The sequence below is a fragment of the Amblyomma maculatum genome, chromosome 2 (genome assembly GCF_055883805.1).
Source record: "Amblyomma maculatum isolate TAMU_Amacu chromosome 2, ASM5588380v1, whole genome shotgun sequence".
Taxonomy (NCBI): Eukaryota; Metazoa; Arthropoda; class Arachnida; order Ixodida; family Ixodidae; genus Amblyomma; species Amblyomma maculatum.
This window is the reverse complement of record NC_139345.1, coordinates 158,010,655-158,036,688: the sequence shown is the minus strand read 5'-3', so window position 1 is coordinate 158,036,688 and position 26,034 is coordinate 158,010,655. Positions and strand designations below refer to the sequence as shown.

General features: G+C 46.2%; 1 protein-coding gene and 1 long non-coding RNA gene across 7 annotated transcripts in view; one reads left to right on the top strand and one right to left on the bottom strand.

The window, feature by feature from the left end:
• Nucleotides 1–26,034, bottom strand: part of LOC146200263 (coiled-coil domain-containing protein AGAP005037) — a 344,563-nt gene that overhangs the window by 121,869 nt on the left and 196,660 nt on the right. For all 6 annotated transcript variants that reach the window (XM_084595461.1, XM_084595456.1, XM_084595457.1 and 3 more), the window contains one exon: nucleotides 11,033–11,234. In XM_084595461.1, the coding sequence (XP_084451587.1) occupies nucleotides 11,033–11,234 (202 nt within the window). The remainder of the gene's footprint in view (nucleotides 1–11,032; nucleotides 11,235–26,034) is intronic.
• LOC146200264 (uncharacterized) overlaps nucleotides 1–26,034 on the top strand; it is a 186,890-nt gene that overhangs the window by 104,981 nt on the left and 55,875 nt on the right. The window lies entirely within an intron of this gene.

The following is a 26,034-nucleotide window of genomic DNA, read 5'->3' as shown; positions in this document are numbered from 1 at the left end:
TGCGTGTGCGTGTGCGTGTGCGTGTGCGTGTGTGTGTGTGTGTGTGTGTGTGTGTGTGTGTGTGTGTGTGTGTGTGTGTGTGTGTGTGTGTGTGTGTGTGTGTGTGTGTGTGTGTGTGTGTGTGTGTGTGTGTGTGTGTGTGTTCATATGAGCGCGCGCGCGTGCGAGAGAGCCAGTGAGTGAGAGTTTGCGTGTTATATAACGAACCATGTTTGACAAGCGGCGACTTGGTTTAAATAGCCAAATGAGTTCATCTGTCTAAACCCAATAAGAACGGCTTCCTCTTCGCACGACCACTTCCTGTTCCGGCGTTTCCACCAACCAGATGAGTGGAGGTCAGGCCCAATAAAGACACTTATGAAAACGGCGCCGACTCGGAATGCGGAGCCTGGTCAGGGACCGTTGCTTCGAGTTAAGTCACTGTTCTGCAGAGCCGCTGCAATAAGTGTCCATGAAAGGACAAATTCACTCCTGTCGCACGCAGAATACGTTAGTACAAATGCGGTAGACGCGTTAAGACGGCGAGCCCACAGAAGAAAACGACACGTGTCTTGTTCTGTTGTACATTACCTAAGCAACCAGCTGCTGATATTGCTCAGAGCATACAACTGTGCTAGTATACCGAGCTTCGTGAGCACCTCCAATCGGAAGAAGCGTCGCACGGCGTCCGAGCAGAGGCCCGCCCAAACCGCGGGGACTCGCTATCGCAACTGCTTTCTGTCACGCCACCACGACGCTACCCGCACGCAGGAGAGGCGAGAGTCGATACAGCCGCTGCCATCGCACGCCTGTGTCCGTGTTAGTGGGGGGCACAAGAACGTGGGCCCCAAAAACGTGCTTCCTGGGTCGCGCGAGGAAAGTTAGCGCGGGCCCACCCCAACCATGGTGACCACTGCGTTTCCGCGAGTGACGTCGAATAGTTATTTCGCGGTGATTTAGCAAAACTGGTCGGCGTTGATCAACGGTCGCGGTTGTACAAAATGCAGCCTAAATTTCGTAAGCTGTCCTTATGCTGCCATTTCTTTCTTTTGTGTGTGTTTTTCAGCAATAATGATAAAACTTGAGAGGACGGTTGTACTTTAATAAAAGTGGACACGATGACATCAACCTTGCATTCCACGAATTTAGAGCATTCCCAGACTGGCATAGAGATTGCGAGATATGATAGGCTGCGACTACTGCCTCTGGGAGATATGATATCGGGAGACTGGCTGCTCCCTGTTCGGTGCTCTGCCGGACAAGGAAGTAGATTTACAGTCAACGGCGATACCGCTTCATTCTTGGTCAGATAATTAACCACTTGAAAAAACAGCCTTCGCACCCCTCCGTCCGCCCAGTTATCCGTCAGTTGTGCGGACCAAGAACAAAAAACATTGGCCAAAACGAAATATCATCAGCGCCCCTGCCTCTTTACATCCTTCTCGACCGAAGCGCTACGTGCAACACCGGCGTCACACCTGGGAGGAGCTTCGTGCCAAATAATGTGGTCTGGCACGCTTAATTATACGGTTTTGAGCTTAAGGTTTGGATGTGTTTATCTCGGAACACAGGTATACGCGATTAAAATTGTCCAAAATTGATTTTTGAATGTCAGTGCCAGCAAGTTTAGAGTGTAAACATGCATGTTACTGCAGTGAGTAATGAAGGCAAGTGCATTTTTGTTTATCTACATCGTGTTTACGAAGAAACCTTCTCTCATGTTTGTGTACACTTGTACGCCTCGCACAATTACACAAAGGTGTTATTGCACTGGTTTTAATACCAATTTTTGAAGGTCTGGAAAGTCAAAATTTGAGCACAGCTTCACGACTAGACAACAGGTAACTGAGTAGCTGACACTGTGTCCATGCTGAAAGTACGTTGTCGCTCGACAGCACATATCGATCTCGTTATTAGAGATTTGTCACTAGGCAAGACGCTCAAGGTAAGCCTGAATATGAGAGCTCAAACAGAATCCTTAGGCAATATGTATAAAATATTTAACTCTCACAATAATTCTCGCACACGAATAAAAGCAAAGTTTCAAGAAAACCGGGACTAACTACCGACTCTAGAATGAAATTTTATATGACATTTCTTTCGCTGCTTTGAAGTGAAGTGGCAGTTCATTTAACAAGACTTCACAGTTTATTTTTTTGCTTGGTTTGGTCCAGCCCAAAACAGCATACATGACGACAAAATTTCATTAGAAATCTGTTCCCGTTACAACATCACTTTTTTTTACGCCCTTCACAGCCGCTACAGCACGAAGTTAAGAGTTAGGTGAGCATGTCACGTACCGTTTGTTCGTCTATTTCGTAATGCAAATTTCATGGCCTTGTTGTTGCTTGCTGTTTGTGGAGTGCTCGTGAACTCTCAGAGAAATTTGCTCACACGTTGCTAATTTCATGAATATCTAAGAAAATATTGTCATAGACTTAATGCTCAATGACATGAACTACTTTCGCATTGAAATCAGGATAACTTGGCACATTTTGCAATATGCCTATTGCATGCAAGCCGCCTATGTTCTTTTTTTTTTCATGCAATAAAGCAACAAAACTTGGACTGCATTAAATGTATGCTTTTTGTATGGACAATCAATACATCGACAATGCAACAGACTCAATTGTCTCCCTTTGTTAATACAATGGCCACTTTTCCATTTGGCTCAGTACAGCTTTTATATACATCTTCAATACATTTTGGTGATTTATGAAAGCAACTACAATAGCCGCCATTGAGTCATTCCAGTGCATGCACAAGGCAGACACAATACAGTTTACTGTATTGGGTGTTTCAATAGACTTGTGCGCTGCCCGAAAAACCTCAGTGCTCCAGCAAACGGATGTAAGCACAGTGCCCGTAACTCGGAGGACTGCACGCCGACCGTTTGCTGCTACTTTGGCGCTTTTAGCCCACACAGTCCATCAAATGCTGGAAAGGCGATACGCCATAATCTGGAAAATTGGATTACTCACTGCGCGAGTTCCCCTTCCAACGCTTGCGGAGGGTATAATTTAAAGGCGTACAAATATCAAATATTGTTGTATTCGCTCTGCTGACCGAATTATATAGGGAATGCTTAGTTGTTCGGAAGAAATCGACTGAAACGTGAAGTCTTCGAACAGTTTTCGAAATAATGTCTCGAATCACCTACCCCTCTGCTCCAATAAAAAATATTAGGGCCGTAGTTTTTTCACCGCTTTTTCCCTGATACAGCACCCACTCCTACACCATATAGGGTGCTGCCGCGATGAGGCTGTAAGGAGGGCTTCAGCGCTACAATACGGTCTATCAGCGTGACAGCCTGTGTAATGCTCTCACATGTGATATCCAAGGTTGGACGATGTTATTAGAGTTCAGCCTGGGCTAGCAAGCGCTGTGTTCATGTCCAATGTCAGATTATATAATCACATAAACATTCTACTCATGTTCGATTCGATAGCAAAGTATCCTATTGGTATCCGATTCCATTTCGAAAGAGTATACTTCTCACACATACACATCCTTCGTATAAGACGCGATGACTTTCGCAGGCTTGTAAAAGCTCGTAGGCACGGTTAAGGTCACACATAACTGGATAAAAAAGTGTCTGTGAGAAATATGGTAGCAATGCCTACAGATTGAAAAACTCTGCTGGTGTGCCTCGGTGCAAAGATTTTTGAAAGGACACTAATATTTCCCCTTATAGTAGCGAGTTTTTCGTTATATCTGCAGACTAACGCCGCAGTAAATAGCATACAGCAGTTTTATCGAAAGTTAAACGGGGCAAGGGCTCAAAAAAAAAAAGAACCTCGTCCCGTTGTCCAAGCTACGTTATAAGCGATCAAACATTATAGCGACTTCTTTAATGTAGCGTAAAAGGAGCATGAACAATTATTTCGTTCCAAAAGAAGAGCATTTCATTACGAGCCGTAGTCAAACGGCAGCTGCTGACTGCCGCAGCCCAAGGAGTGAGGAACGAAGTTGAGAATAAATTCCAGGGGAAATTGAATATGCAGATGGCCAAGTACTGCCCTATTGCCTATACAACTGGTTCGGTTGTTGTTGCTATGGCCGTAGGAAGAATGAAAAGAAAATGCACGGGCCTGCTACTGGCTCTATAGCTGAGCCACCTCCGCTGCCTCGTGCAGACAGAAGAGAAAATAGAGAAGAAAGAAAAGAAAAAAAGAAAGAAAGACACGCGCCGCAACAACAGCCGTCGTCCACCACCGAAACGGTGGCGGGTGCAATGAGGGCCTACAACAAATGACAATTCGGTGGCAGGCTAGCCCCCGTCGCAACCCAGCCCCATCAGGGGAGTACCCTTGATGAGGGTACCCCAGTTCAAAGCCATCGCCAGCGCCGCAACTCCAAACTGATAAAAACGTGCCGGAACATGCAATTTCATGTCAAAACTGCAATGCAACCACGTGGATGACGTTGTGGATGACGTCATAGATTTGCTTCTCATTTCGCCTCCATCTGCTAGCCAAATTGGAGGCCTGCTCACGAAAGGGATTCGAACCGCCGACATATATACCTTTAATTGCATTACGTTAACTTAGGCGTCCACCGTGAAGCGAGACAGATACTGCACCTTTGTTTCCTTAGAAACCCACGGAACTAGAGGCATTTAGCACGTTTTCAAAAGTGCCAGCTCCTGAATGACCAAAAATTTGCCGAGGGAAAAGATGATGTTAAAGGCGCTATCGCCAGTATGATCTTGTACGCTTACTTCCAGCTTTTATGTTTTCATGTTTCTTTTAGAAGAGCAGATGGGGGCAAGAGAATGACTTTGTTATCAGCACAAGAAAATGCTACTCCTTTGAAACAAGGAGTAAAATTAATATATATATATATATATATATATATATATATATATATATATATATATATATATATATATATATATATATATATATATTTTTTTTTTTCGCGTCGCATCAGATCCGAGATCAGTTCACAAAAGCTGCACACGTCGAAACCTGTATGTAAGGATTAGAGCGATCCCAAATGCCATACTCTCGCATTCCATTTATCCCATTATTAAGGGTGCTTAAAATTCCGCGCCCTTGCACAGGGTATACGTGCGGTGATTAAGTACTGATCAAAATTGAAAGTGCTTAAATATTTCTCTCCTATCATGTTCTTATTTAATACGAGCCTCAACCTTAAAATACTGCCCTTCATTGAATTTTGATAAATGAAGTAATCAGGAAAGGCCGCAATTTGGGTTAAGCTGATTTGAGGAGACGGCCCTCATTACTCATGCTCTCAGTACAAATTATCTCTGATGTTTATGCGCGGACACAGGCGATGGTATCAGCAATGGTACCTGCAGTAAGCCAGACTTTTCCATTAAAAAATTAATGATCTCTAGCGGCAGCTATAACTTTAAATATTTATAGATTCTTCCTTGCATCAGGTAAATATTTTTTCGCAGGGCGAGGACGGGGGGCGGAGGGTGAAAAGTTAGTTTCGTAATACTTGCTCCCGATAATTCAGGTTATTCGACGCTTTCATACAGGTCCTCAGAAGTGTGAGTAACGCGGGGTAGATCATGTGTTTTGTAATGGTTAAGTATCGCTCTTGCTACCAATAATATGTGAAATAACTTATTCTAAAAACCCACCATAGGAGGTTAAAATTAATCCCCTTTTTTTTCATGTCCTCTTTCTATTTTCGCTCAAATGTTTACAAGTATTTCGTACCAATGGCGCAAGTCCATCAGCATACAGTATACATCAAGTTACTAGAGCGTGTGACAAAAAACCGCTAAGATTCAAGGAAAAAATAATTATTCTTCAATCTTCCTTCTATTGGAGTTGACGCGTATTTAATTATGACGTGCTCAAGGCGATGATTTCGAGCCTTATACTGGCCTATTGTTGGCGCGTTTGAATAATGATAATAGGAAAACTGAAAGAATGCCCACCGAGGGTAGGAAAAACCTGTGATACCGATAGATATTGAATAAAAATAGGCTATCATCCTCCCGCTAAATTTTCGGCCTAGCGTACGTAACATCAGAGATGTCAGGAATTAAAAATACCCGCCACGATTTCGCTCTCAGATCACATGCCGGGCCGAGCGAGGAAAATGACAACAGGACGAAACCGCACTCCACCACGAATCCTCCTCCAAGAAAAAAAAAAAAAAAAGAAAGAAAGAAAATCCGGTTCGGTTGAGTATGTTCTTTTTTTTTTTTTTTCTTTTAATCCCGGATGGGGGGCTCTCCGACTCGCCACGATTGCTGCGGCCTTTGGGCGCCAATGACAGTCCCTTCCTGGTGACGTCACACAGGCGTTAGGATTCTTAGATGCCGAATCCGCCTTTTTCACAAGACTGCTCTGCGCATTCCTTCCCCTGCCTTGCTTGAAAACTAACCCCTAGCGCGGCTGAGGCTGCGTTCTCCGTCGTCGGGCCGGATCTCGGGGGCCATTTGCAGTTCATATTCGTGACAGGCGCATGCGACAGATGACGGTAGCTGTTAAGTGCACGCTAGAAACAGACGCAAAGCCATTTCGCAGGCAGCTGCGCCTACTGAGGACATTTTGAACCAGCAGCAGAAGAATTTTTAACCACTCCCCGGAGGGTGCTACATCTTGTGAACAAGGCGAATTTGCACAAAATACTGGCGCCGGTGGTCACCGTGAAGTGCGGGAATGCAAGTTTTTAAGAAATCATTTGCGACTTTTCGGCTCATTCCCGAGGACTTGAGGGGCATTTCTTCCTCACAATACGAGCATTTGATAAACACTTTTTTGAACCTCCTTCAGAGGCCCTATATATATTCAGAATAAATTTACGAATGGCCAGTTTCAGTTGCAGCCGCGTCAAAGTGTGGTAATGAAGCCACCGAAAAACGTCACGTGTTAGACGCGATCATTCGCAATTAAAAAAGGAGAATGGAAAGTAAAAAAATAAAGAGAAAAATACTATGTATGAATACTTCCTTTCTGGAGTAAAATTCAGTTGAAAGTTTAGCGTGTGTCCTGTCTTTATACCTTCGGTGTGCGCCTCCCTTGTGCAGAGGTGGGCATTTGACCTCAAAAAATGCAACCTCACCTCAACCTCAATAAAATTTCCTGACCTCACTCAACCTCAACCTCACGCTTTGAGGTTGAGGTTTGACCAGGTGACCTCACCTCAATTTTTCTGATGCCACCATCGACCTCACTCAACCTCACCTCAAACTCAAACTGTGAGTTAGGTCGGTCGCTCGACCTCAAAAAAAAAAAAAAAGGGTTTTCACTTGAGAACACTAACTATAAAACGTCCTGGCACAAGTCTGTGCGGTGACACGCCAGAATGACGACATAAATTTTAAACAACATTGAATATGATGAGGCTTACTTGTAAAGTAAAAAAATTGAAATGCACATTTGCCAGCGGGGCTACTGATTCATAGCAGGCTGACCTAATAGCAGCAGTATAATTGGTCAGTTTCAACTCTTCAAATTTTATTTTTATTTGTTTTGATATGGTGACTTTTGACCTAATTCCCGCTGTATTGCTTGTGTGTCCTTGGCGCTGCTGGATGCGAACCCCCGAAGGTCTGCAGTGAAACGTCGCACATATCTGTGACCGTCAAATAGTGTTTCCTCATGACAAGCAAGTCATAATTTCTTGGTGAAGACATTGTCCTGCGATTTGAAATCGAATCGGATGACAAAATCACAAACAATCTAATGTTTCTTCAGTGTAACGTCTCTGTTACAAAAAAAGAAGTAGACCGACCACTTACGTATATATGGAAGTCGTAGTACCATAACATTCTTTTATCATATGGACTTCTGACGTGGAACTTACCACAAGAGGCGGACAGAACAAAATGTTGCCATATGCAGAGACGCTTAGTTACGAAAAAGTAAAGCGTGCTTGACTTTTGACACTGCGCTACTTTCGATAATCCTGACGAGTGGGTTGTGCTGTATAGAACAAACGCCGTGACAAATTATTGGAAAGATTACCCTCCCTTTTACTTATAATAACTAGCGGTGAATTTGCACCCCCAAAACATTCCTTTTATCATTGATGTAAGTTAAAGAAAGAATACGTTGGATTAGGGATAATTCGCACATTACCTTGAGATGCCGAGAGAAGCTCAAAAGCTGGTTTCCTTGTCAACACAGTTTCTTGTCGTAGTGAATGCATTCCAAGTTTACAGTGCTTTTCGTTTCTTCTGCGTGGCTATTGTAACGGAAATGGCCTTCGATGTCTTTGTCAATTCGACAACTGCGCGCGCGCACATCATCGTCGGTATATTTAGATTTTTCGCTATATCTGCCATAACCACACCTGCCATAACCGCAAGCATGTCATGCACCCTCGACGCCGAACGCAACAATGCCATAGACCTCGAAGAAGAAGGGCAGACCTCAGCTGGAAAGAGCGGAAACTTCCGTCATAAATTACAGCAAGTCGCCGACCACGGCATGGCTGCGTGTCTTCGCTTGAAAAAGACGGCCACGGTAAATGGCGAAGAACACAGCAAGTTGTTTAGATGCTGCCCTTTTTTTTTTTTGCCGATTTGGCGACTTCCAAGCAGACGTTCCAGGAACGATTGGTGTCGATGAGAACGTGGGGCTGAGACACCAGCTTCTAGTCGCGACGAGAGAACCACGCCCACTGGGAGTATGAAGCGCGAATACTTAACCCATGCTACGGGAGTTGTTTCGTTTTTTTTTTCGACTGCACAATATTCGTCAAGAGAGGAAGACTAGCGGGTGGTGAGCAGGGTGGCAACGCGTCTACACGGAGGAAGAGCAGAGTTTGAACACTGAGTAGCGTGTCCCTCCTGCGAAACGATGAGATGGCTGGTCCGCGCAACCGCCGCGGTTTTCCGAGAAGCGAGAAGGGCCTGTCTTTATATTTCTTTAGACCAACAGGAATACGCCAGTCGGAGGTATAGCGCAGAGCCAAAAGCTAAAGAAGCAAAAAAAAAAAGGAAAAGAAAATGTTGCGAGAGGAGAAATCGGAGAATTATCTCTTCTGATTTTTTTGTCTTTTTTTTTTTTCTTAGGCGGAGGGGGGGGGGGGGGGGGGGGGGAGGGTGACGATTGGCCGTACCGCAGAAAAGCGGCCGGTTGTAAGTAAACGCGGGTGTACAAACGCGAGAGGGGGCACTGGTAAGTGACCACACAAAACGAAAATAAGAAGTGAGGAAAAATAGGGGTGGTGCAAGTTTACTGAAAAAACTAAAGAGGAGAGGAGACGCAGATCTTCACTCGCGCATTCACACGCTCGAACACCGCGCACACATCTCGCTCTCTCGCCCACACTGCCACTGTCCTTGTAACTCTCGGCCCCGTTTACAGAAAAGCACTTAAAAATACCTAAAACTCACAAACTCCCAGAGGCGCGCGTATGTGCAGTGGCTTACTTTCCAAGAAATGCAGAGGGGTTCCCGGGTCCGCGCTTTATTCGCTAGTTGAGATCGGACACCGGCTGCGGAACCGAAAGAGCAGAAGCCAGCTTACGAACAAAAGGCGCGCCCGCCACTAGCTGCGAGTTGTAAAACGGAAGGGAGGCTCTCGATAAACAAACATGTAAATGAAAAAGGCGCAAGCTCATGTAGGGTACTGCAAGCAGTCGTCAGTCACATGTCTCTTCTTCAGTTATTCTTCGAGAAGGGCACATTCAATTTATCTTTTTTATGTAAAGGTTAATTTAATGTCTAGTGACTAATAATAATAATAATAATAATAATAATAATAATAATAATAATAATAATAATAATAATAATAATAATAATAATAATAATAATAATAATGATAATAATAATAATAATAATAATAATAATAATAATAATAATAATAATAATAATAATAATAATAATAATAATAATAATAATAATAATAATAATAATAATAATATAAAAGAGTGGATTGCACTGATACAACTACGATCTACCGTCCTATTGCTTCTTTCGTTTCAACTCGTACCATATACAATAGCAAAAGCAAATTTTATTTACCAAAATACAGTCTTCGTGGGGTGACTTCTCGTCAAGCCATTTATCTCTTGTCTCTTCTGAATCCTTGTTCTTTCCATATGCCTCTCTGAAACCTCCTCTCCTGTGCCATCCTTACCAAGCAATTCCTTGGTTGCTGGATATTGCGCTTCCCTCTTTTCTACTATTCTAGCTTTTTTTTTTTTTTCCGAGAAGCCTACACACCCACGTAGGTCTGGAAACCCTTCGAGTTTGTGCAGACTTTCTTTACTTCCAAAACTCGCTCGGAATGGTGGCGGGATCTTGTTTCACCTTCTTTCGAGTCTGCAGCCGTCGTCCGACCCCACTCGTTTGCCGCGCTGCACTTTACGCCCCCCCCCCCCCCACCCCCCCTCTTCCTTTTTTTTTTCGTGTCGAACGCAAACGCACAGACGCAAACTATTAGTTACGTGCGCATTGGTAGCCAAAAGAGTGTACACGACAGGTATTATGAAAGGTGTTTTGCCGGCTTATTTTATCACTGTGGGGAAACAATAATTTCGACCTCACAAGCCGACCTCACTAAGTTACGACCTCACTCAACCTCAAAATCACGCATGAGGTTGAGGTCTCATTTGCTGACCTCACTCAAAAATATTTCAGGTATTGCCGACCTCACCTCAACCTCACCTCACTCCGTGAGGTTGAGGTCATTTTGAGGTTGAGGTTGACCTCAGGAGGTCGAAACCTCATAAGGTTGCCCACCTCTGCCCTTGTGTGCTTACCACTATGTCGTAATTTAGCTTATCGTCTAACTCAGCTCGAGATATTGGAACAGTGATTCTTTACAAGTTTTATACTAGTTCTTTTGTTTCCTCTCACGCTCAACAAAACATTGCAGTATTCAAAGGCACCGTGAATGTATGCAGACCTTTTTCAGCGCATGCTCAGACATGCAGTGCCGTTGCAATGCCCTCAGATAAGACGATAACGTGAACACAAAAGCAGCGACAGTAGACCCATCACTTCAGCGTAGGTGTACCCATGGGGAAATACTGCGGGGCCTAGGTTTCTCCAAAAGGCGTTATTTTAAGCAGTGAAGAGCAACAAAGACGGAGTTGCAAAGACCATTACCGAGTGGCCGCTCCTGGGTCTTGGACGGCGTCCGGACGACGGGTAGACTAGCGCGGGCCTTAGTGGCCCTGCGCAAGCCCGTGGCCGAGGTCTCCACCTCAGACATGATGCCCGGATCCTCGTCGTAGACGCTGGCCGGCGGCTGGTACATGGGTGGACCCACCATGCGCCCGCCGCCGCCCACCGGCGCGCCCAGGTGACTCTGTGAGACGGGAAGAATGAAGCATTGTCAAGAGAACACGGCCTCCGGATGCATGGGGAACCATGCATGTGACAAACGAACAAGGCCATTCTTTTTTCCTTTCAACACGACCTGACAGTACAGAGCACACTTTTAGACCCCTCGCAGTGCACAGTATACGCAGATAAATCAAGTCTATAGTTCGATTCTAAGCTTGAATGCATAGTGTTTGTTGAAGGCATTGAAGTCAAATTATTTTGTCATCAGCTGCAACATGGAGTCGTCATGGTATCATTAAAGACGAAAGGGCCTTTAAATGCTACGGGAGATGCATGGCTTCTCATCATATTGAAAAAGTATTTTGTAGCACTTCAAGGCAATTTAGTCTTTATAGTTGCCATGACGATGTCTTGTTGTGGCTGGTGCGAAGATCCATCGGCTTCAGTGCCAAGACTGGACGTGAAAGAGCCAGGACATTTGCGAGTAGGCGCATTCCCATTTGTTGCGTTGCCAGGACAGAGTTGCCCCTTTAGTAGAAGACTATCCTCCACACCTCTCGCTACCTTAAGTTAGTAAGAAGCGAACGTAGTCTCATAAATTTCAGCTAACGACAGCGAACGCCACGAAAAAGTCCCTTGCAACGTGATTCATTCTGAGGTGACGAATAATACGCGTTTTTGGTCAGGTTGAGTCTGCCTGGGTTTAGGCAAAAACGTCCCCGCAGAAAACGTCTCCTCCGAAAGATATGGCCTCGGAAGAAAAGTCTCCGGTAGAAAAGACCCTTGAGAACGCGGCAACTATATAAACATCCCAAATGCGAATATGGATCTTAAAATGAATTCTTCCACGACTCTTTTCGCAAAAAAAAAGAAAAAAGAAAAGAATGTGCACTTTCTTGCATATTTGTTTTTTTTTTTTTATACTAAGAAGATGTAGCCATCAATTGGCATTTGGGTCCGCCCCAATATGCAATATGGCTATAGTTTTATACAGTACGTCGTCCCGAGCCACGCAAATCATTAAGCACTCATTAAGACAAGTATCATCGGCTGTCAATATTTCTCATTGAGAAAGGTACCCCCGACTCGGCGTGTGGTATTCTTGAGGAATCCTCTACAACAGTCTGAGGGTTAACTGGAGCAACCTCGTAGACCTTACGTTGACAAAGGTCAACTCTTACTAGGGAAGGCCTTAATCGGTCGTTGATCATAACCATGTGCACTAAAGCGCCGTTCTAAGCGTCTGACCAACCAAGCCAGAGGTCCAGCACGCCCTTTCTGCTGCAAACAAAACGAAGACGAGGCGCTGCCATTGTTTCCGCTGCCGTCATTTGTATTGTTGTTGTGAACGCCCGCGCATGAGTTAGATGTTTAGTCACTTCCAAGCCGACAAGCGCTGTAGAACATACATTATTTCAGCTCGCCACGGGGATGCGCAGTCTGCACCTTATAGTGTAAAGAAAAAAAAAACTGCGGGAAACTAAAATATAAATAATTTTTTTTTTTTTTTTGTTAGAACTATCTGATATGCAAGGTAAGGTCATCAAAAGCAGGTGGCACAGAAAGCGGTTCACCCCTGGCAAGCCGGGCATCAGGCGAGGCGAATGCTTGACGTAACGGTATACGTTTGCGTCCGTTGGTAAATGGGGACCTTTGGCAAATGGGGACCTTTTTGCAGGGGATGTTTACACCATGGAAATTTATTTCGGGATCGTTTTTACCGGTATCCGAGTTTACACATCTCTCTGCAGCTACACCAAGGATTGCGCCCGTATAGTAGCTGCCGCCAAAATCAACGCTTCAACCAGATATGTGGCCTGCTCAGCTAATCGAACAATGAAACTAGTTGTTGTGAGATAGACAAGCCTGACAATTATAACGCGAATGCAGCGACAAGAGATGCAGTCACAAAGGTACACAAGAAGATATACTCACGTCCTTCCGGTGTGCACAAAAAACAGACGCAGTTACACCAAGGAAGGCGTCTGGAACGCGTGTTTTTTTTTTATAACGGGCACCCAGCCAGCCGGAAATATCGTATATGTTCGAAAAGCACCAGAAAACGTACCACAAGGGCAATATATGGTGTAATTAGCAGCGACGAAATACGACCGTACCGTTAACCATATATAGACCGTTTCCCGCATCTCTTATCCCCTGCTCCTGTGCGATTCAATTCCCCTTAGCTGTGCTTTGTCGCCGCTCTATCATTTCGTTCGGGCTTGTCACGATCTCCCCGAGACATCGGCCTCTCTAATACAACTACACAGCCCTGCAGAAATGCCTGACCAGCTCGACCATTGACGGTCAACGATGGCTGCCTCAGACGGCCCGCATGGTGGCGCGGAGCTGCTGGGCTTATTTTTTTGTAGTTATTGTTCTATCTCTCTGCTGTTCTTCGGATGTCAGGTGCAGTTCTGCCATGTCAATGCACAGGCAGGAACCAGTGGAGACAGGTATGTACAGGCCGTTATGTGTTTGCTTTTCTGTTCTTTCGCACCGAAATTTCCTTAGACAGCCTGACACAGCTTTCCGCTAGCACATACAGCTGCATTCATGTTAGCAGTGCACGTAACAGGAAAAGTTATGCTGACGCCTGGGTAAAAAAAGGCATCAAGTCTATTGTCATGTAAGCGTCGAATGTATTATTATATTTACAGTTTAAACGCTAGGAACCAAAAAGGAGACAGTACCAAACTTCTTGATTTTCACCATGAAGACGCGCTGGACATTCTTCGGAAGTGCCAAGCTAGCTTGTAGTTTCTGAGCGGAAACTATTTCTGCGTGTTTATGCCTTCGTTTTATTCTTCGAATTGACGTTTCCACCATCGTCTATGATACCCCCCCCCCCCTCCCCATTCATCCTCACCCTTTCGTCCTTCAATGTCAATGCTTAAAAATGCTCCACTAAGCTCCCTCCTTTCCCAAAAATAGCCATCTCTCTGCAGTACAAGGCAGACCAGTCCTAATACTACATCCCTCCGTCATAGTATAAGAAACAGACGAACGGAGAAAACACAGAGCAGATAAGCCATGTTGCGCTACCATAGCAAACCCGTCTTCGATAGATAGAGTTTACGGCCTTCTCTGCCTAAATAGCCCCACAAGGCACACGTAACTGTTGTACACCCTATACTGACAGCATGACGATTGACATAAAGGGGAAACTATTTTTACTCCATTCTCAGCCACTGTTGCCCACAACATTTTTACAATCCTTACAATCTTAATCTGGTTGCACAAAAGTTCCAGCTATGGAACATTTTGGAATGTTCCGCTCATAAGTAGAAATTTTTAAAAACGTATGTGGAGACATATTACAATTGTACTCCTTATTAAAGCAGTCTCAGTGAAACTGCACTTTAAAGCCAACCAGGCAGCTGTTCTGAACGTTGAAGAGTGTCCTCCCACTACTGCACCAGTATTTTCGGTTGGAGAAAGAAGCTCATTTCACGCAGATGCCTGCCTTTATTTTCTGCTAAGTGTATTCCGGCCCAACCAAGATGAGCTCAAGATAGGCACCAATGCGGAAGACGGAAGTGACAAACAAAAGCAGCCAGAAAATGAGGCAGAATCGAAGTGTCTCGGCCGGCGTTTCGAAACCGAGGCTGCGCTCGGCGACGCCGCCTGTGCCTCACCCCCCTCTGTTCGCTCGTCCCAAGTGAGTTTGGCGCTCCATCTTGCTCGGAGCATGTGATCAATACCGCGCCAGCGACCATTTCTTGTACGCATGCTGGGCGTCAACGAACCTCGGTAAATTCTGAACAGTGGCTCGTGTAACTGCCAGAACAAGGCTTTGCAAAAACAAAAGAAGGATGTCAACGTCCGCGACGCCAAGGCAACGCATGCCGAAGGCAGGACACCTGGGAGCCGCGCTCATTCGCCATGTCTCGAAAGTGTCAGAAAGCGCGATACGCGATGACAACACGCACATGTGGTTTAATTAACACCAGTTATGTCAGCCCTCTGCTATCGTACTGATGTCTAGACCATAAGGATAACAACAGAAGGATAGCCTCGCATTGTAAATACAAATATGAAGTTAGGGCGAAAACAACCAATACTGACTTATGACAGATCGCAAGTTAGGATGTGACTTCCCCCTACAATTTGCAACGTCAGTGCCTTAGATGTAGACACCTGTCATGCAGAGAAAGAAATCACGCGAACTTAGAAGGACGAACGCCACCAAGGAGTGCTTCAAGCCAGAGTCACGGCGTGTTGAAATGTTATTTCGAAGCGGCAACCTCAAAAGAGGCATGTTTGTATAGTTTGCTAGCGTTCAAGACAGTAACACTGCTCGCGATCGAGCGGGAGCATCCTACGTTTACCGCTCTAACCAGGCTTCATGGCGGCGCCAGTCAGCGCTGGTTAGGGAAAAGATGGACGGGCAACTCTAGGGGCTCGCAAAGCACGGCGACGACCGAGACAATCGAGCATGGTACCTTGGCTGGCTTGGCTGACGGCGCGACGCCCGTGGCGCTGGCGGGCCGGGCCGGGTAAAAGGCCGTCACGGCAGCGGTCTGCGGCGTCGGCGCTAACATATCAGCCAGGCGGCGAGCGCGCTGGATGCCGTGCGCGCACCCTTCCGCCGGCCGGCGGGGTATGCCACTGGTGTTCCACCGGCCTGCACCCCAATGACGAGGCTAGCCGGCCCGCCGGCCGGACGGCTCTCGAGGGGAAAAGAGGGAAGTACGACAAGGAGGTAGGGAGCGAAGTCGCCGTCTGGCGCGAGTCCTCCTCCCCAATCTTCCCAGCCGTCTCTTCCTCTGTCTCGGCTCTCCCGTCTGTGTACGCTACACACGCGGTTCTCTGCCACCGTGGCTCGGGCCTGCGCACTGTGTTCCCTGCCGCGGGGGCGATCGATGCCAGTGCGCTTCTTCTGTGCTGGTTTTGAAAGGGCGCGCGCGTCGCGGGAACGTGCTGGCAGCGGCAGCTGCGTTGGTGGAAGAAGCGGGCCGGAGGGATCCGGGTCGCGGCCCGCGTCTTTCGTGAAAGAAAGCGCGAAGGTCGCTCGCATGGAGCAGGCCACGAATCTGGAGCAAGGATAACCTGGAGATGGTGGCCGTGGGAGTGAAACGGGAGCAAGACAGATGCGGCGCTCTTTCCAGTCGATGGGAGAAATTGAGGGAAGCAGGGCACGTTGAAGGCCGCCCTCCTTAGAGAGGCAGTGAAATGCCATTGTTTCGCCCCAATATTTGTGGCGCTGCTCCGATTATGCTCTTTTTCACCAAGACCGCTGCGGATTGGACCGGCCAAGGTCATTTTGAACGCTTGAGCTCAATAAGGTTGCTGAAACGCAATATTTTTTCGAACTGTTTCAGTAATGAAGGTTTTCGGCTGAGGTTTCACTTTTCCTGTTCCCATGAAATGCACTGCCGTGGTAGGCGTGTGCACGAGAAATACTATTCAAATGATGTGTCCTGATTAGGCTACTCACAACATTAAATGCTAAAGATTTTGGTGGACCATAGAGGTATTACGCTCGCCTAGAACTTGATTAAAAGACGACAATTTCATATACACCAGATGAAGGAACGTGCCTGGCAGCCAGAGATTAACACGCATGCATCGGGCTACCGCTGACTATGTCATCTTATCCCGGGCAAATATCAAGGCGCAGAAGAAAACTCAAACCACGGCATGAACTGCTTGCTCTGGCGTATACACTTGTATTGAATGACTAGTTTGAGATGCGAACGTTCCAAACAATATACCTAGCCAATGAAAGGTCCGACATAGCTGTGGGAGACCCTACGAATGGTTCCGAAAGTAAACTGAAAAATAATTATTGCATTTCACGTCTGCATGTGAGAGCAAAATAATAAGCCTTAAACTTCACTCTAAGCCTACATTCACTATCTGTCGATGAGAGGACTCCGCCACAGAGCCACACACTTACCGCTACATTCTAGAAGCAGCATCCGTTACTGCCCTCACAAGTGTGCACTCACCAGAGCTTTACTCTAATAACACCCTTCACCCACCTTTCCCTTCCGAAGATAATACTCACTTATATTCCACGCGGCAACGAGGGACGCCCGCCATCCGCCCCCCTCGACCTTTCAAAGGTCTCCACTCACCTCTATCCTCCAGAGACTTATTTGACGAGAAGACCGTGACAGAGTCCTAATATCCACCTCGTTGTTCACATGCCCCAGAAACCTCTTCCGACCAGAGCTCATCAGAGGAGCCCACATATACACCCATCCAGGCGCTCACATATACAGTCGCCAGAGCAGAGTAAGGGGAGCCATCACCCGCATCCCTCGGCCGTCAAGAAGGCCTCCATGCAACAGAAGCTTCCTCACACCAGGAGCCAACACAGAAGCGGAACGAACAGGCAGCGAAATATAAGGGAAAGCAGTATACGGCAAGGCGACCAGTATAAAGCGAGAGGCAAAAGCCAATACTGTTGCAGCTGCCTCAGTTCGCATGGTTTTGTGTCAGTTGTTCCCTTTCTGTCCGCGACCCCATCATCATCATCATCATCATCATCCACCGCACTGATACCACTGCTGAAAATAGATATCTTCGACATCCCTCCAGTTAATATGGTCATGTGCCTGATGAGGACCTCGCTAACTGCCGCTTAAAATCCCTGGACCCTGACCATAAGCTCCGGCTTCCACCTAACCTCCCGACGTGAAGAAACTTTGCTGTGCCGCTTATGGGTTGGTGTAGCATTCACCAACTCATTCTTTTGTGATAGGTATGGCAAATAGCCCTGCATGTACAGCGTGCGGGTGCGACGAGACTATAGGCCACATTATTTGTGAGTGCCCCTATACAGTGCAAAAAGACAGTGTCTCTGTCATGCGCTGGAGCGTCTACATGAACGCCCACTGACTGAAATCAAGTTTCTAGGTCACTGGCCGCGGCGGTTGTCGGCGGTGAAGGCCTCCCAGGCACTGCTCCGCTTCATGAAAACCACGGGCCTGATTGATAGGCTGCGGTTTTGCTGTTATGTGACGTGATATGACCGTGACGTGATGTGATGTGACGTGATAAGGCTTTGATGTGACTTTATTGACTTTACCCATCCCTCTCTTACCCATCACTTTTATATCCGCTCACCCCCTTCCCCCAGTGCAGAGTAGCAAAGCGGTTTCTTTTACCGGTTAATCTCCCTGCCTTTTCTCCTCCTCATCTTCCTTCCTTTCTAATCCTCAAAAACTTTCCAATCTCATTCACTAGGTTAAGGTTCCGACGTGCCATGCACGATTTCCTTCCCTTGGAATCCAATTTGTTACCAGATGCCGTCGCATTCCCATTTCTTCTTCTTGATTTTGTCTTCAATGTCATCAACCCGAGATAGTCCTCTGGCCCGCTCTGCACGCTTCTTGTCTCTTAGAGTTGCACCTAGCATTTTCAATTCCATAGACATCTGCGTTGTCCTCAATTTAGGCAATTTAGACTCTGCTCGTAAGCCTGCACCTTTTTTCCCCACAGGTGAGTACGAATTAGGTGCAAGTGCTTATATTTTTTTCCTGAGCCATACTGTATTTTATCACATAAGTATATATTTTTCTTATTTGCCTTCTATTTTCCTTCCATTTTCCATTATTTTCCTTTCTTGCCTCCCACTTAGCTTTCCACTTACCGCCTTATGGGTGGGTTCTTGACCTTAGATAGCTATATTTATGCAAGCGCAAGAGGAGGATTGCAGGTATTGTTATCGGGCTGGAATTTGTTCTTGTGAAGATTCGAGCTTATCCAGAGAGTGCTAAAGCTAACATGTTTGGTCCCTAAAAGGTACGATCAGTCCCGAAGCAGTTCCCACACAGTCCGCCCCAGAAAAAAAAAAAAAAAAACATAGCAGGACAGGCAATAAATTGCATAGACTGGAAAATAGATGCGAACATTGTTTTCGAGCGAAGGCAGTGCCACTGATAGGTGTATCTTTTATGAATAGTATACTTCCAATACGCGCCCTCTGACTGGACCAATATGTGATCGCAGAAAATTAAGAACGCGCCATTGGTGCCAGCAAAAGCACTTCGGCAAGACATCAGAAGGTTTCTAACCAAACGAAAGCCATTGCTTCGTTCCTGCAAGATGAGTGACACCTTTGAGTTCACGCGACGCTCCTTGTAGCCAGGATTTATACATATGTCGCGTGGCCTTTCACGAAAGTATTTGGTTTTGTTCACGGGGTTTAGTGCCCCAAAGCGGCTCAGGCTATGAGAGGCGCCGTAGTGTAGGACTTCAGAAATTTCGACTGCCTGGGGTTCTTTAACGCGCACTGCCATCGCACAGCACACGGCCGTCTTGCTTTTGGCCGCTATAGAAAAGCGGCCGCCACTTCCGGGATTCGATCCAATATATGATAATGAGTATGCAGAAGATATTAGAGGCTCAAAAAAAGTACCACGTGATTGGGCGAGAAGCACAATGTACCTACACGTACAAGGATCCGGAAGGGGATCGCGGACGGGTGCCTTGAACGCCGTCGCTTCATACCCTTAAAAGTAGACCTTAAATGTTTCCATGTTTCTTAAAAGGAAATAATATCGAGAAGCAACACGCCCACTACCGCAAGTTACCGCCCCATCCTCTGTAACCATATGGGTGCCAAAAGCTTGACTCAACTATAAGCTCCATCCCAGTAGTTCCTTGCAAATTGCAGCAGCATACCAAAGCTGAAATGAGTGCAGAGGCGGCGTTCTGACGCCGAGAAATGTAGTGCCGATATAAAATGACCATACGAACATTCGATACAAGCGGTTTTAAAGCACTCATCCGCAAAACGCTATTTTAAGCCGAGCCTTAATCGAGTTAAGCGCTCACGAGTCTTTATCTATTGTGTTCCCCTCAGTTTGCGCTTGAGGCTAATGATGAACGCACCCCAAACTACCCCAGTACAACACCCTCTTGTTTTAGCGTAAACGAGCTCAGCTAGCTTCAACTCCAGTAGAACGAGCATGCGTTAAATGCTCTACGCAGCGCTGACGTTTCCCGACTCCCGCTTCCTCTCCCCCTTTGAGCTGACAGCGAAAGGGACAGCAGGAATCAGACTTCGCGGAATTCCCCGCAGACAGCTTCGCAAATTTGCCTAACGACCGAATTCGAGGTATCCGCTGCAGCGAGGCGACGAGGTCGAAACTCTATATACTGCGATTAGGCTCGCACCCGAAGCGCTCCTTATTCGAAACGGTCGCCGTAGCGCTTTCGGTTTCACTGCGGATTTTTACATAAGGGGAAAGGGAAAAGCAAAGAAAAAAAAAGAAACGGGGGAGGGGAAAAAGGGGGAGTGATTGGAATATGTCGCTGCATTCTTCCACGCGCCTTTGGTTTAAGCTCGACGCAAAAAAAAAAAAAAAAAAAAAAAAAAAACTCGACGCACCATAAAAAAACAAGTCAGAAGAGCGTTCATCCCAGCACCCTTATCACAGGACACGGAGAGGCGACAACTCCGAAATAAAGAGCACAGACGTCATCGTCCCTTCGTCTAGATTAGCACCGCATCGTCGTAGCAAGAACACGCGAGCTTCCCATCCAATCTACGCCACTGCATGCAGCGCCCCTCTGCGGGCCTAAGTCGGTCTCTGGAGAGAAGCAGAGCCAGAAGCTAAGGCCGAACACAATATCCTCCGTGTCTGTGCATCCGCGAATGCGTTATGGCAAGAAGTGAAGCTAACAAAGAACTGCTTGTCAAGACGCATAATTACTGCCGCACTTGCGCTTTATTATTTCTTTTTCGTAACGCGCTTTATATAAACAGGGGACGCATAGCGGGAGACCTACTTCCCCGAGCCACGCCGAGCCAGACACGCGTGAATGCAACGAAAACACTTCGTTCTTTCTTCGCTCCGTGCGTCTGCATATATGAGCGAGCCGCGTTGAAGACACTACGATAAGCTGCGTCATTTAGGTCTTTTTTCGTCTATCTTTATCTCGCTCGGGTTAGTCGGACCTAAAATAATATCCGAAGCCTAAATTGAAAAATGGAGACTCCGCTAACTCTTTCGAGGATCCTATAGCAACAACAAAATAAAACTACGACCACAATCAAGCCTGGGACTCGAGTAGTGCGCTCTTACGCCTGCGCAACAGGAAAAAAAAAAAAAAATAGGTCAGAGTCACGGTATTTATGCCCGTTGCCCGATTTCTGCATGCTGCAAAGCTGACAGCAGGGCGCAGTCCCACGGAAGGCGTTGAGTGGCATTAGGGCTTCACCCTTTACACGAGTGTGGGCAGCCAGGAAGGCAATGAAATATTTAGGGCCAGTTCACGCGCCAATCCGTGAGAGTAAGTGAGCGACGGATTCCTGTGAGTATAAAAACCGGGCGGAAAGCGCCCAGAAGAACAGAGTGTTATCATATACACGTTCACTCAATGGCAAGGAATGTGTCTGCCGCTTAGGTAGGTGCTTTCGCATCCGCTCTTGATAATTTGTCAACCTGCCGGTAAAGTTCTCTCCCATCCCGCACTAAAAAAGTAAGAATATTTTAAATGTCAGCTCCCATGCTGCGGATGCTGCGACAGTTATCCGCTGTGTTCAGAATGTTTTCCCCGAACCCTCCACGATTATTCAGAGTGTTTCAGGGCAATATGAACATTTCACAACTGACTTAGAAAGGAGATAGAAACACTTTGAAGTCGAAGGCTATGCGAGATAGTGTGACGGGTTGACTTTATGCCTGAAGCTATATACCGGCCCTCTTAAGACTAGTTTCCTTTCCCTTGGCCCGCAATATTGTTCATCATCACACGTTTCACTTGGATTGACGAAATGTAGCTTGGTTTGGTTTACAGGGTTTAACATCATAAAGCTATCGACGCTATGAGGAACTAAGTACTGGAGAGCTCCGAAAATTTTGACCACCCGGAGTTCTTTTACGTGCACTGACATCGCCGCGCACACGGTCGCCTTGTTTCTCGCCTCCATCGAAAAGCGGCCGGGATTCGATCCCCCGTCTTTGTGATCAGCAGTCCAGCGCCCCAGTCCCCTGAGCAACCGCGGAACGAGACTAATGAAAGACTTTCGCAGTGTGACATGACAGATGGCCAGGGTCAAAACGCTCTGGAGACCGTATTTATTTATCCATTTATTCTAGCCGCGTCTTGGCCCGAATGGCTTCATATGAAAATGCGGGGAAATAGCATGAGCTTATGGCGTTGCGAAGTACTTCCGCAAACTCGGGAAGATATCATCACCTCCTTTACTCTACCCACTGCAAGGCAAAGATCTCTCACATATCCATCCAATCAACAACTACGCCAATTGCCACCGATTGATCCCCGCATACTTCCTGATCTTGCCTACCAACTATCCGCCTGCGCCCACCACTGCGTTTGCCTTTGCGTGAAATGCAGCCAGTTGCTCATAGCGCTACCATCGGTTATCCTTCCTTCGCATTAGATATCCTGCCAATTCCCATTTATGTTCGGTTTCGACTAGAATATCACTAATTCCCGTTTGTTCGCTGCCTGCTTCTTAACGTTGCCCCTAACGTAAACAGTTCCATAGATCTGTGCGTTGTCCTCAATTTAAGTTGAGCACATTTAGTTAGCCTCCAGGTTTCTGCGCCTGAGATGAGTACCGGTAAGGCAAAGCTGTCATATGCTTCCCTCTTGGGGAATACTGATAAGGTGCCATTCATATCCAGATAGCATTTGCTGAATGAGCTGCAGTTTTTCTTTTTCTAGTAATTCATCGGGATCCGGGTCAAGGGCACTACCTGCGCTAAATACACTTTTTTCACTTAACACTTCAAGCGCCCCGTTACTAATCGTAAATGTTGTTCCCTTCCAAGGCATTTGAGCATTACTTTTGATTTCTGTATATCGAATGTCAGGCCTGCTGCTCCGCATTGATCATACCGCCATTGATCATCCCTTCAAATTCGTCCCCTAGGTTAAGATTACATGGTAAGGAAATACATAAGGAAAAGGCCAACAGCCCCTGTCCTCAGTGGCGGTTGGCCTCCTGCTTATGCATCTCATAACGAAGCCCCTCATATTGCCCTGTATCTATCTGCTGATTAGCCAGGCAGTGTCCCACATAAGCTAAAGAAGAAAAAAAATTAACAGGTAAAACACACATTATAGAAATGGAGACTGGATTATTCCTTGTGTCAAAATCACTCGGTAACGCAGAGTAACAACCCAGAAATAGAAACAATGTAATTAACACGGAAAATCTAGCATACAGGTGTCGACACTCGATCATTTTTCGCCTCACAAGTCGTGCATCGTTAATATGACCTCTGTTAATATGAACGACTCGATTTATGGACAATATTTCCGAGGACAAAACGTGTTCAATATATTTGCGCCTCATAAATATGGAAACTCGTTAATATGAAACGACTCGCATTATGGGCAGGTTTAATCAGGAACCAAAGTGTGCATATTAATTAACGAGGCGCTACAAGTCATGAAACCAACAAATTATTGGTTCACCGATTTCTAGTAAGGGGAAGGGAATACTTACACACACGAACACACACACATAATATATATATATATATATATATATATATATATATATATATATATATATATATATATATATATATATATATATATATATATATTGATTACGCAAAGGCAGACGCCTACCGAGCACGCGTGCTACGGCAGAAGCATCAACCATGTATTCGAAAAGGAAGAATGTTGGCTCGTAGGCAAAGCTAATGATGGGCGCCCATAAAATGTGCAAAAAACGACAAGAGTGCACAAGGCACCGCAGTGTGTTTACTTTACGCATTTGCTCCGCAAAGACCGTAGCACGAACACGGAGAGCTCCCAAGGGGCACCATCTCTCTCACACGCGCACGCTGGGCAATTAAAAAGGACCGCGCTCAGCGCCTTTTTCCTCCCGACCCTATAAGCGCCAGACAGCGGGGGCCTATATTTGCTCTTCTCCTGTTCTCCCCCGTCCTCTTGTCTTTCTTGCACGTGGCAGCAACTATAGCGCCGTAGATGGCAAGGAAGCCATGGGCGAGGGATGTCTAATAAAAGCGCATGGCGTGGCCAAGTTCTTCGCCGCCGCTCGAGCGAGCACTATGTGGGCAGCTCCCAAAACGGGCATTTCCTTTTTGGGACAAAGGCGGAGGCGGAGACGGCGGCGAAGAGGAAAGCGGCGGTACAGCTTGCCCTTTCTTCTCTTTCTTCGACATATTCTTCCTCGCGTTCGCGAGCCTTTTTGTGCTTTCCCCTTCTTCCAAGACTTTCCCTTTAAAAAGCGTTACTGTCTTCATGTCTCTCTCTCCCTTCCCCCTCCTTTCTGACTTTGAACCCTTCCTGGTACACTCGGAATGCTTGCTTCCGTTCGATTCAAGCACCTGGTGCGGAGAGACATTGCTGTTGGCATTTGGATACAGCTGTTTCCACTTATTGTCCGCAAAATAACGGAACCGGTCGCAACGCATGCTAACGGAGTAGTCGGCATAAGGATCGCAGACATCCATAGCGTGGGCCGTGACGACGCAATTCTTCCACGTGGGCACAGAATAAATGAAAGCGAGACAGAAAAAAAAAAAAATCGTTCTAATAGGCGCGCACACACGACGATCACTGTCGTTCTCAGGAGAACAGTGTTCTTCGCCTGCGAATATGCCGCGTTTCGCAACCAGTTAGTGCTCCTGCTGGTTCCCTTCGGCGATTGGTAAAACCAGCGGAGGAAGAGCTATTATGAAACGACGTCAGGGAACAATGAAACTCCGTCGAGTAACGGTTCGCGTTCCGACATGAAAAATGCCCCAAGTGAGTCTCACAAGAATATTGCCTTAATGTCAAAAAGAAATCGCCGTTCCTAATGTCATCCGCATGTCTTGTGTGGGCAATTTCGTAGAGCTAAATAACTATTACAGAAAACTAAAAAAAAAAAATCTGCGACTAAGATTTACGTTCAATTTTAAACCCCGCTCCCATTTATAAGCTTGACCGGCTTTTCCGTCATATACTTAAAGCTGCGAACCAAACAGTCCGGCGAACCAACAGTTCAGGGGATGGAGTCGAGCCGGTGCCGAACGGTTGGCACTTCTTTTTCCAGTAATACGTTTTGGTTGGAGAAGGCTTACAACTTTATATCAGAAATAAAAACCCAAAGAGACAAATCCGTCCAAATATCTAGTTTTCAAAGTAGCCCTCTCTTCAGTGCGGGACGTCGAAGGGGATTATATTTTACTCCTCCTCATTGCTGTTCGATGCCAACAGATCGAATAAATATTGTTAGAACACAGAACGAACTATTCAGTTCACGCGCATCTCAGAGACAGTTGGGATGCAATTGCCATCGTGTATGCGCAATTTGTACGCAACAGTAACGCGCGCATAAAATTTGAACAGCCGCATAGAAAGCCGTGCTAAAATTTCAAGGTCGCCCAAGGTACGGTTGGTATTTATTTCCTTGAAACGCAACCTTGATATTGCTCATCACCTTGTCAAGAACCTGGTCGCTTTGTAAGCCGACCGAAATATCTCGCTGTATCTTTTTACCTTATTTTTTTTTAACATATTTTTTAGCGTTTTAGTCCGCTTCTAATTAATAGCTTAATTCGCATTAGGCTGGCTTCCTTTTTAATTGTCATTTGCTTTGTTTCCATTCAGTGTCAGGATAGTTCTATGGGCTTGTTGAAGTTTTTCATATGCTCCCTAATTAATCTGCACACGAGCAGCCATGGACATTGCAGGTTAGTGTTTTAACATCGGTATGATTAAAGAGCGTCCGTCAATTGCACTACACTGCGTGGTAAGTATACTAAGGCAAAACCGGCCAGTACATTGCGTTATCATTGAAAGCCGACGAAGCGAATACCTTGAGCACGCGTCTGTGAATGAAGGAGACGAATGTTTGCATGTATCGATATATT